General features: G+C 52.7%; 1 protein-coding gene across 2 annotated transcripts in view; it reads right to left on the bottom strand.

Annotated features, from left to right (window-relative positions):
• Nucleotides 1-12,728, bottom strand: part of fbxw7 (F-box and WD repeat domain containing 7) — a 45,110-nt gene that overhangs the window by 11,715 nt on the left and 20,667 nt on the right. The window contains exons 1-4 of one of the 2 annotated variants that reach the window (XM_072707621.1): nt 6,996-8,177; nt 3,245-3,327; nt 1,423-1,564; nt 148-282 (exon numbers count right to left, since the gene is read on the bottom strand). In XM_072707621.1, the coding sequence (XP_072563722.1) occupies nt 148-282; nt 1,423-1,564; nt 3,245-3,327; nt 6,996-7,034 (399 nt within the window). In that variant the 5' untranslated portion in view covers nt 7,035-8,177. Of the gene's footprint in view, nt 1-147; nt 283-1,422; nt 1,565-3,244; nt 3,328-6,995; nt 8,178-12,728 lie in introns of those variants that run through there. The other variant, XM_072707620.1, reaches the window with a different exon arrangement.

Consider the following 12,728-nt stretch of genomic DNA (forward strand, 5'->3'; position numbering starts at 1 on the left):
TCACCTGTCACTTGCTGAGAATGCTGGACCCTCTCTATAAAGTTTTAGCCCCGCCCCATTTGAAAAGTCTACAGGTCTGGTTTCCCCGGCCCTCGACACGCTAGCTGGTTAGTGTTCAGCCACAGTGCACAGTGGGCTGTGTCTCACCTCTTTGGGCAGCAGGGAGATGAAGTCGCGCTGGAACTGCGGCTCGATCACCTGCATCATGTGCTTGACCTGCGTGGGCTCGCAGCTGTCGATGAGCTCGTCTAGCGCCAGAAGCTTCTCCGTGCCGCTCCAGCTCTGGGGGGGGGAGTCAATGCATGTGAGCGTGTGCGTGTGCATGCGTGTCACCAGTACAGATGTAGACAAAGTCACCACCAAAATAACATCTACTTTAATAAACACTGTGGGGGGGGATCAAAGGATAAAAGCCAAAATCTTCCATCTGTTTTCATATATTGCCGGTGTGACCCACAGAATCGTTAAGAGCCGTTAACGGCTTTCTGGTGAGTTAACGGAGAGTCTTTCCCAAAGACGCTGTGACAGAAGGCTCCGTGCGCAAGTGTGAAAGCCCCCCGGTTGCCTCAGTCGGCCGTGCCAAGTGAGAGCCATTCCGCCAGGGCCATGCCCCCCCCCCACCCTCCCACCCTGGTCCACGAGTAGCAACGAACAATCGCGAGCGTAAACAATGGGGCGCTAACAGGATGGTCACCGCCTTAACAACATTTACAGAGGGGGGGGCAGCCAGTGCCCAGCCGCTTGGCAGAACCGGGCCCCGGAGCAGGCCCTGTGCTGCAGGACAGTCTAATTGCAGCAGTCAGGACCAGGCATTGGTGCTCGATGCTCGATGCTAAGCCTACTCTGTATTCGCCGTTGCCATAGATACATCTCAACAGAACCGAGCACCTGGAATCCAGAGTTTTTGTTAAATGGCGGAATTATGACAGACCAGGTCCCCCACGTTCGTTCAGGTAACGAGATCCGCGGAAATCTACCACGGACTATGAAATTAAAAATAAATCACAACTCCGCAGTGAACACCTATCAAATATCCAGCCCAGATGTTTAAACTTTACACTAATTAGTGACTCGCTTAAACAAGATGGATCTCCGAGGCACCATTACCGTGGAAACAGAGAGGCGCGACAGGGAAGAGGTGGGAGGGGTGGGCCCGCTGCCTTAACGAGGTCCGTCACTGGGACCGACCTGTCAATCCTCAGACCCGGCGGACCGGGGGGGGGGGATTACACCAACAAATATCATACCTGTTCTGTCGTGGAACTGGGAATTACAGTTCCATTCGTGAGTAAAGTTGCCCGCTAGCACTACTGTGGCTGGTAATCCTTATGACGCAACGCAGAAAGCTGACAAGGGGTCCGCAATTATCTCGGCTACTGATTGGACGTTAGCATTTGGTGAGTGGGTGGGGCCTGTGTTCACCTGGAAGGTCCGCAGCCATTCCTGCAGGCCACTCGGAGGCTGGATGGAGGTGATGCGCCGTCGCTGCTGCCCCTGTCCATTGGCCGCTCGCAGGTGTCCGAAGGTGGTGGGCGTGGCCGAGTACGGGACAAGCCCTGCGGGGCTGCGGGGGCAACCAATCGGGGGAGAGCACTGAGAAACGGGTACAGCATGCACTCGGCAAGACGTCAGAGGGACTCTGCTGCTCCACAGATGAATCACCACAGCAGTAATGCGCATTTCAGACCATTAATGATTCAATGTGAGCATACAGCCATGTTTCTGTACACAGTATAATTAAAAACCACATCAAAAGGTCGGGGAAACCAGCAATTTAATGGGAGCAGACTTTTCAAATGATGCTCTTGGGGGCGGGGGGTGTAGAACTTTCCAGCACGCGGTGTGTGTGTCCCCTCCCTGTCTACATAATGCGAGGAGGGGGGGATTCTTTCATAGCGGGCACCCAGGTTACGGTCATTATAAGCTAGCCCTGTCCAGGAAGCCAAGCATCACCGGTTGACAGTGGCACGGAAACTTCCGGAGAGGGGTGGAAGCGTGAACGTCTCACTGGAACTAGATAAGAGTCCCTGTCTTAGCTGTCATTTCAAATGGTGGAAATTTGCAGAGAAGGCAGCGCCGATGTAGACCGAGCAGCCGAGAGCGCTGCGTGACGCCGTTCTCGTTTCCGGGGCCGTGACGGAGGGCTGGGAGGACCCCTGCTTCCGGGGAGATGGCCCAACCATCAAGGGCTTCATAAACCACGAGGGACGAGATATTTATATATCATATGCATTGTCTGCTGCTGCCTCGTGCTTACACAGGGCCAGCAGCAGGAAAAAGCACTCAGAGACTGCATGGTATAGGTGCTGGGGGGGGGGGGGGGGGGGGGGGTGTGTGGACTGGGGGCTGAGCTTGGGTTTGCCACCTGGCCCCCAGGGAGATGGTGTTGCTGAGGAACTCAGGCCATAACATGGCGCAACCCTGCATAAACACAAATTTCCCCCATTTTAGTGGATTCCTAGTAAAAAAAAAAAACAAAGAAAACCAGAACCTTTATTTATGCTGACAGCACAAAAGAGTCAAAGGGATAAAAGGGAAACATCAAATGATTCCGGGAACAAAAAGGAATCTGCGGCGGGACGGACTAACGTCTCCACCGAGAGCGGGGCGGCCGCCTGACATTAAAGGGGCGCGGCTTACAGTAACGCCCCACGTTAATTAGCACATAAATGTTATTTACTAGCATCGCTGCTTCTTTACTGACATAATTGGAATAAGGGCAGGGGGGGGGGTGTTGTGCCTTCTGCAATCCACAAGCGCAATGCAACCTTCAGACCAGCATTACAGGAGCCCTCCCCTTCCCCGGGGGGGGTGACGATCACTAAATGGTTAACGTGATTGATGCTAATAGGATGTTAATTACGTCTTTTTAAACACACCAAAGACATTAGGGAGACACTGGACCTGGGATGCGTGTCAGTCCCATCAAAGGGATTCCTGTTTTCAATGCAGGCGTCCAATCACTGCACAAAGAGACCCCCCCCCAACCCCCTTCCAGCCCATTTTCATTTAGCCCAAGCCACCACGGAACAGAGAGGGGGTGGGGGACAGGCAGCCCGTCTGTCACAAATCCTGTGCCCATCACACATGTGTAAATCAGACGAGGCAGCTGAGGTTCATGTGTGTGTGTCTGCACGTGTGTGTGTCAATGTGAGCGTGTCTCATTCTGAGCGTGTGTGAGTGTCATTGTGAGCATGTGTGTGTGTGTGCGTGCGTGTGCGCTTGTGCGACGCGCGCGCTTTACCTCGGATACTCCGAGCCCTTGCACGGCTTTTTTCCTGAAGGGAAAGATCGGACCTCGGGGCCATGGTCCAACTTTCTCTTCATCTGCAAGACAAAAGGGGGAGGGGGGCACCGTTTAGCACGATTAGGGACAGCGAAGGCGATTTACACTCGGCCAACAGTGGCACACAAAGACCCCCACGCCACACACATCAGAGAGCAGGACCCGGGCCTTACTACAGCCAGCCGGACCCTTAAAGGGTTTTATGCGGAACGCCAGCCCCACACACAAAGGACACCCCCTCCCCCCCAATGCATTTACATTTAAAGGGGCTGACATTGCTGAACGAGGGGTGTGAGAGACTGGGAGGAGGAAACGAGAAACAGGGGGGCGGGTGTAAAACACCCCGGCAATGGTTATCGACTGCGTTCCCCTCACGCTGAGCTTGGGCCTGTTTTCTAAAGATGGGGAGGAGGTGTCATCAAATTAAACCACCACGGATGTACCCCCCGAAGTCCCCATGTGAGGGGGAGGAGGCAGAGAGGAGCCTCGGCATCAAGACACATCGCCACCCCACCCCCCTCCCCCGAGGACGAACTGGGGGGGTTTGTCTATGGGACGGAGCCTGGCATGGCACTAACAGAGATATCCCAGAAGGCCTTGCTGCTAAGAGGAAAGCAATAACTACACGTGCCGAGTGGAGGGTGACAGCCAGCCAATGAAAACAAACGACACGAAATGAAGACCCTGCGTTCCGAGTAACCATCAGGCAGAAGGTTCCTGTGTATGAAACACTGACGACAAGGGCCCGCATGGGGAGGATATTAAAGGGCATTGTCTGGTCTCAAGCAGGGACCCCTGCTTAATTTGTATGGACAATTAACGAGGGGGCAAGAGTGAGCAATCAGCCCCCCCCCCCCCCGAGTCAAGCTCGGAATCCAGCGGGGTCCAGGCGGGACAGTGAGGAGCCACTGGGGGACAGTAGAGGACATCCGGAGCGATGTCAAGGTGCTCCGGTGCAGGGCGGCTATTTTTAGGAGGCACATTAAACGGAACGTGTGCGCTGCGTCTCCCCCAGCCCCACCCCCCTTCCTCAGCACCGGGGTCTTTTTCGAAATCGTATTCCGCTCTTCGGGGTTCAGGGATCCGACGGCGCCCGCGGGAGTCACCAGCATAAAAACCGATTTCGCTCTCTGAAGGCGCCGGCAGGGGGCTTGGGGTGGGGGGGCTTTCCGGAAATTAATAAGACTCAGAGCCGCCTGCGTTCCAGCGGGACGGGTTTTGGCTCAGGCCGGCCGGTGGTGCTTTAAGAACTGCCCCCCCACAAACACACACAAACCACACACACAGTGCAAACATGTATTATTACAGAACACACTGGGAACCCAATGGATTAATTATGTAATCCACCAATACACACAACAATATTACTCGGGACAGACCCAAGGAGCTGAAACCTCCTGACGTTCCCGGCAGAGCCAGGCAGCTGTGGTGTCACCATGGAAGCCATTCATCTCTTTGGGGGGGGGGTCGTGATGCGTATACGATGGTCTGACAAGGTCTGAATCCATTCCCGTTGCCCTGGAGTTAGAGCGAGCACCACTAAATATTTCACCCAGACCATCAACGTGTCAAGAACACCTGGCCTCAGCGATGGGGGGGGGGGGGGGGGCTGTTTCTACATGTGACCACACCCGGGTTTGATAAAGACTCTTGGGGGGAGGCGGGAGTATCCCTGATTATGTGCCATCATGCAAACAAGGCTACTAAGTGACTATTAACAAAAGCGACGAGAAAAAAACCTGACAGCTGAGAATGAGACGCTCACTACACTTAATACTCCCAAAGCTCACATTTTATATACTTTCCCCTTCTTCTGAGGATGTGGTTTGTTTTATTACATGGTTTTTCTGGCCGGGCTCTGTCCTTCCAAACCTCATTTCTGTTCCCAGAGCAATGATCTCACTGTGATGGCAGTCAAGGGTGCAAGAGGAGTGGGAGTTTGTGTGTGTGTCTGTGGGGGGGGTGGTTGGGGTAGAGAGTCACAGGGTGACAGGGGGGCAGACATCTGCTGGGCTGGAGCCCAAGCACACCCAGTCACCGGTGTCCCAGGCTGAGGGGTTGTTTGTAAACCCTGGCTGATCAGACAGCCCCCCCCCCCCCGCACTCCCTCTTGGGAGATGTAGAGCAGACAGTAACAGCAGAAAGGCAGCTTCCAGCTTACTGGTACTGCACAGGCGAAGGATACGAGAGTGTAGTTTTCCCAATTTGTATTACTAACCTTTTAATTTTTGCGAGAAACTGTTACAGAAAACCACCACTTCCCCCGATTCCCCCATCAGGTGCCTTTTTGGAACTAAAAATAAGTTACATTGATTAATCCTTCATGATTCTGAATGACCTACACACCTGTAACCTAAGTCAAGATAGTTAAATAAAAATAAATATTATGCGTGTATTGTACATGGAGTTCAGGACAAGATTCCAGCCAAACCAGCAGTCAGCATCACTCATTACATTTTAAGATTTATTAGTCATAATCAGAATGACTCTACGATCTGAGTTCAACCAAACAGGTGCAAGAAAATATAGGACAGTGTACGCAGGATATTGTACACGTATGTGTACGGACACACACACACACCCAAACAAATGCAACTTGCCTTTACACTCCCTATTAGATGCGCTGGAATTACCAGAAAAACGCTCTAGGTCCCCACACCCCTAAAACCACAACAAATCAGTCTGACACGCACTCACACACAAAAACACACTTTATTGCGGCGACCAGTACATTTCGTACATAGCATGATAAAACCGCGCGCTTAGCGTCAGTTTCTCCTGAGCATAAAGATATGACCTAACATAATAAGAAACGCGGACTAAGTTAACCGCTTAAAAGGCTTGAGCGCTGTTCCCAAACACCCGGATCGGAGGGCGCCCCGCAGCGCGGAAAAAGCTCCCGTTTTACCGAGTACAAGCGCCGGGATGGCTGTCAGCCTCACGGCGGACTCGCCCGGTACTGACACGGCAACCCATTATCCGGATTATCGGCACTGTTTGTATGCCCGCTAACACTTCCATTAAACCCACTTACAGACTCGGGTATCCCTGACACACGTTCCCAAGCACAACACACAGGCAATGGGGACGAAATTCAGCTCCGTCAATCAGGGAGCAAAACCTGGACAAACACGCACCAGGTTCCGCGATTTACGCCCATTTATATCCGCAGTGGAACATGCTTTGCCCCATTACAAACGGCGGCTTGGATCCGTCCCGGACACTTCCTAAGCCACAATCCGCAGCCTCGTAGGTACAGCCATGCAGGTGCGGTCCGATGCGTTAACCTATCATTGATTCGGCGTACAAAACAACATTTATTTTAAACTCAGCCGGAAGATCTGCTAATTTAGAAGAAATGCGGTGTTTTGCAAAAGCACCGAGAGAATGTGTCCATGGACAGCCCGGCTTTAAAGAGGGCAAGCGTCACTGTTATTTACAGTTACATGGGAAACGAGGCGAAAATCGCCCAGTTTGTTTTCAGATTGCATGTTACATAAATGCGAGGGTTTCCGCTCCATGTGTCCCCCTTAAGCCGGCGCGATCGTAAATGTATCCGCTTCGTATCAGAAATGGCTGGAGACACGGGAAGCGCTCGCATTAGTCACACCGAAATACGCCAAAAAGGAAGCTGAAACACTGCGACAGCAGCCTGGGGAGGCGTGCTGCAGGTAAGAGACAAAAGCCGCAGAGCGCCCACCTTACTCACTTTATAGAAAATCATCTTTAAAGTGCCGTAGAAACCCATGGCGGCGAATCCTGGGTCGGTGCCCTTCTTCACGCCCTGCAGACGGAGCTCCGGTACCTCAGCCCGGTAGGTATTCTCTGACAACGCGCGATTGGCTCTCTCTCAGGCGGATCCGACACGGTCTCCGATGTGGACATGCTCCGGCATGTAGCCGAACCGGTGAGGGATTCAAAAAATTAATTTAAAAAATGGAAAAAGGAAATGAAAAAGGGGGGAAAATCTCCGCCGTGTCACTCCAGCTGAAGCTCCGTGACTAGCCGATACGGCAGAGCTCGCCCGACTGCCAGCCCTCGAGGAAATGATAGGAGTAGGAGGGGGGTTAAAAGAGAGAGAGAGAGAGAGAGAGAGAGAGAGAGGGAGAGAGAGAGACACAGAAGCGGCTCTAGCGACGGATAGGGGGCCGGAAAACCGTGCCCGATCCCGAGCCGCAACTACGAGACTCTGCGAAGGGATCCGATTGCATCTTCCCCAGCGGTGAGAGCCCGGATGGTGCAGTCCGGCTGTCCGCGGTGCTGCGCAGCGCAACGCGGCGGGAGCGGCAGCAGTGCGCACACGGGCGTCCGGCCCGGGGGAGCGTAGCAGAGCTGAGCTTCTCACTTGTTGCCCGTCTTCCCACCCTAGCCGAGCGGTACCCCCCGCCCCCGTCTCTCTTTCCTCGTCACTGGGCGGATGGTATTTTTGGTCTCTGTGCCCGCTTTATAATCAGAGCTTTTACGGTGTTTTGGAGCGGAGCGACATGAGGGGTGTTTATAAGTGGTTAAGGTTTAAAGGAGCACGCCTCAAAGGATCAGGGGGCGTTTAAGAGGCACGAATTCGTCACAAAATCAAATGTTTAATGCCAAAATGCTTCAAGCGTGTAAATACGCGAATACAACGTATACCCATATTTACAATCAGTTTTGTCATGCAACACGCTCCCAGTACTGGCATGCTAGCTTTAATACGCACGTATATAAGTAAGACGTATCTGAGTGTAGGCGGGTACTTGCATACGCTTGTGTGCATATATTGCCTACGGATAAGGGTCCTTAGTTTATTTTTGTGACATAATACGTTGTGGTTTATGGAAAAAAGGTGCTGAAGCTCTTTAAGTGGCAGGGTGGTCTGCTCTCTAAAATGCAAATGAATATCCGCGAGAGGAAAGAAAATGGAATGACGGGAGTTTAAAAAAAAAAAAAAAAAAAAACCTAAGTTAATCAGTATCTCACCTAGAGAGTGATGAAAGGTTTTTTAAAAGAACAAGATTCCCCTTATTAACTTTCTGCCGCTTTCGCAGAGTCACGGAGCTCTGTCCTTGGTTATGGATTATTTACGAAGGAGCAGGGACATTTCCAGAGGAAATAAAGCACACAGGGAACTTGTGGGGGTGACACTTTACTGTAGCGTGAGGGAAATAAACGTGAGCTACATACTAGGACACCTGCAAAAGCAGGAGCTGCCCACAAAAGCAGGACTCTGCAGACATGTCGGGGCATGTTGAAAGCAGAAAGACTGTTCCCATAACCTCTCTGCCAAGATGACAGCGCGTGTTGCAGAGCAACATACAAATCAACCCCTGGGACCTGTGGGCCAGGAATCCCTTTGATCTGTCAGTCCTCTGGCAGGGGCCGAAGTCCAGGATAACAGATCGAACGGCGCCCGCGGAGGTCTTCCCCGATAGCGGCTGTAAGTGGTCTGCGGCAACGGCGAACACCTTGTAAACAGTGTCGTGACCGTAAACGAGAAGAGCTACCCAAAGCGGATTTCGCGCTGGTGACGTCGAGGTAAACAAATGGTAAACAGAAACGGAGCCGCTCTCCGCCTATAATCTGCAGGCACCTGTAGTACCGTGGGGCAGAGGAGGCACACCGGGGCGGGCACACCGGGGCAGGGCGCAGGGAGAGGGCACAGGTGTTCCGTGTTACCCCCCCCCCCCCCCCCCCATCCCCAACAATCGCACGCCGGCATCTAGCGCCCATTTAAAGGGGGCTTAGATGGGGGGGGGCACCAGAGACTGCTACCTTTCAGAAGTACTGAAAGGCATCTGGAAGTTATCAGTGACTAACCCCCCGCCCTTCATGATCAGCACGTTCTGAGTTTTTTTCTTCTTCTTAGTATGACATAATGCACAGAGACACACGGAGACACACTGGAGGAGTCTGGATCTCCACACCAGGCCTTTGATCCGACGTTCACCTGTTCCTCACACGTTCTGACAGCATGATGGTACTAATGTGCGGTTACTGGGAAGCAATGGGGGCAGCTGTTCTTGAGAACCCACACACACAGACACACCCACACACAATGATGGGGCATTGGTTTTTCCGTTACCACGACGACGAGGGAGGCTCGGGGGTTACAGGCTATTGTGTAAAGCACTGACCCTGCCCCCCCCCCCCAGGCTCCTCGTTCATTGCACAGCGCTTAGGAATGCCGGGCATGCGGGAACGGAGCCCGGGGACCTTGGAGATGCGCTGCTCGTCCTCGCTGGCGCCTTCATACCGCATGGCGACGTGCTACGCCAGCTGTTCTCACAGCCCCCCGGGCCAGATGGGGGCTTCGGGGGGGGGGGGGGGGGGGGGTCGAGCTTGCCTCAGCCCCTGTCTCTAACGCCAGGGATCCTGTGTGATGCACACCTTCAAGGCATGAATACACTGACCGCTGCATTGATAAGGCAATCAAGCCCCCCCCCCCCCCATACATACCAATGAGGGGGGGGGGTGTACAGGAGGCCCCTTCCACCTGGACAGGCAGATGGCCACATGAAATAAAAGGGGCTTCAATCCCAAGGATGATTCCGGGGGATTTTCACCGGGATAACACGCCGTGTGAGCCCTGGATCTTGGGATCCAACCGTAACGGCCTTCCGGAAGCCATTCCTCACACTGAACACGGAGTGAAGGGAGGAGTTCCCGGGCACGGAAAAATGGGCCGCTCATTTCAGGGAGAACGTGGAGGATGGATCCTCTCGGCTTCCCCTGCGATTTAAAACCAGGACTAGATAGTTTTGAAATTCCAAAAGCGCGGCGGAGCCATTGCCAGCACATCTCCAAATACCGGGGTGGCTTCTCTCGTCTTCGGGGTAGAGAGTCGTTAATCCCGTGGGCCAGGGGACGGCTGACATTCAAGTGACAGAGGACAGGACGCATGCTGCCGCCCCGCGAGAAGCACGGGCGGCGCCATCTGCTCGCGGGCAGACGGCCGGCACCGCGCTCGTCCTCCTACTCAGTGACCCGGGGCCCGCAGTGCCGTGGGCCGGCAAGGAAGTGAGGCGTGCCGAGGCAGGGGCGCGCAGGAAGTCGGCCTCGGCAGCCAGCTTTAGCGTACGCGACGCTAATCACGAGAGATCAAAGCGCCGAATATCGGAAATAAAACCTCCCCCCTGGGGAAATGGACAAATGAGGCAAGATGGACACTGTACAGTTCTCCTTGGAAGCCAAAAACGGATCACTGTCGATGTCTCACAGCTCAAGAGTTTCTCTAATTGTTTTAACGAAAGCAGCTAATGGGCCCGTTATGTCCGCCGTGTCCGACGTTCACCTCTCCGCGCCGGTGGTGCTGGCAGAGATTCAGTGCTAATGTTTGCTTTTGGGCCATTTTCCCCGCAGTGGCAGACAGTGAAGACCCCGGCTTTGATACCGCGAAGGCCTCTTAACGATCCGCCGTATGGCATCGACCGCGAGGCTGACAAACGGAAGATCACAAGGGGTCCGCTTGCCAGGGGGTGGGTGGGGGGGGAAACCCCCCACTTAGATTCCCAGGCAGCCGGCTACAGGGGGGGGCGTGAGTGTAGCAACCATCCGTTCCGGCTCCGCCAAGCCACAAAGCTCCGTGCCATCGGAAGAAATACAGAGCTGTAATAAATTTGCTATTAACTATTGTGACAAAGAACAGGAAAAAAGCATCCAAGGAGCATCGAAAGAGGCCCTTTGTGTCCCAGCTCAAAGCTTGTGAAGGTCATACTTTATGGCGGCACTAAAATTTGAGAACAAACTTCTCCCTTATCAACCGCAGACTCCAGAGGAATGAAGTCGCTCGTGAAAACCTGATAAGGATAGCAAAAATCTAAACCGACACGTCTCTCAAAATAAATCATCCGCATTCCTGAAAGACTGACTCCCCCCGTGTCACCCCGTGAGGTGACGTGGCGTAGCATGTTTACGCGGCGTTCTCCCAACGCCTCGCTTCCTTAATCGTCGGGCGAGATGAGATGGGCCTAACAAAACCTCGCATTCTTCTGCGAAGGGGCTGGCCCGTTGCCCCCGCCCGAAACGGGAAACAGGTGGCAGCGGAGACGCAGCTGCACGTTTCTCACGATGCGCAGACCTTGTTTACACATCTGAGCGCGGCATTGTGGGATACAGGGGGACAAATGAAACCACCTGACCTTACAGGGCACAACTAATACATCTTAACAGGAAAGACATCTTACAAAAACAAGTTCACGCTCTCGATCACTCTCTCTCTCTCACGTGCGCACACACACACACACACACACACACACACACACACACACACACACACACACACACACACACACACACACACACACACACACGCATTCTCTTGACCCGCTGTGGCCAGTAAAAGGTTGGGCTTCTTCAAAAGCAGAGTGACCTTTATCATGAGAAATCTGCAGCAAAATCTCATCGGTTTCGTTTCGGAACTGAGCTTCTAACGAAACGTCAAAGTGTGATTACCAGCAGGTCAGGGAGAGGACAGCCCCCGGTTCTTTTGGGAAAAAAAATCCAAAAACCTCAGTTGACTCTACACTGCACTGGGAGGTAATGACACGGAGACCCACGCGTTAGTCAGTAGCTTAACGTGTGAAAATACGATCTATTGGCAAGAAAAACGGTGCAACTTTACAATAAGGCTACCCATATAAAGGATTTATGAATGGTTTATAATCTGGTTATTAATTAGGTTATAACACTTTGTAAATTGTTAATAGACAATTTTAAACAAGTTATAACAGTTTTCTTTTTATTAATGCGTTACTAGCATTTACAAGTGGCAAAAGGGAGCCTTATTGTAAAGTGTTACCAGAGAAACGAATCAACAAGTTGCTCCATCAAGGCGACAGGGGACTGAAAACTCCTCCAAATCGCGTCCCAAGGGAGTAAAGTGCACTGATAAGCGAAGGATCACTGACGACCATTTATCAGAAAGCACAGCTACACCGTAACCCATACAGCGGTTTGACTGTTACGGATCCTCCATATTCATGCTTGGAGTCCCCCCCCCCCCCCCCCGCCACCAAACTCTAAGAGTTACATCCGAGTTTAATTAAACGGAATCTACTAAGGTGGAGATTACAAATCCACGGAAAATTAAACCCAGACAGTGGAATATTTTAGATGTAATTTGTGTGAATACGTATGCAAATTTGAAAGGAAAGACCCCAATTTATCACAAGATTAAACTGTCCTGCACCAGTGCTTAATAAAAGGAGGTTTATCAGCTTAAAACAGTCACTTTGCCATGTATCAGTCAGTGCAGACGTCTACAGGCTGACGCTTCTGCAACTGGGTGTGGGAGATTCCAAAGTAACAGGCTAGTGCAGGATTTCTCCTGTCTGCCCAGAGGACACTGATCTGTGCAGCAGCCCCCCCCCCCCCCCCGCCAGCCTCACTTAACTCTATATTCGGCTGTCCATGCTGCTCACAGCTCACTCCCAGGACTTGCCCATTTGCTTTTGTCTGAAACGCCAAA

The sequence above is a fragment of the Paramormyrops kingsleyae genome, chromosome 25, assembly GCF_048594095.1.
Source record: "Paramormyrops kingsleyae isolate MSU_618 chromosome 25, PKINGS_0.4, whole genome shotgun sequence".
NCBI classification, from domain to species: Eukaryota; Metazoa; Chordata; class Actinopteri; order Osteoglossiformes; family Mormyridae; genus Paramormyrops; species Paramormyrops kingsleyae.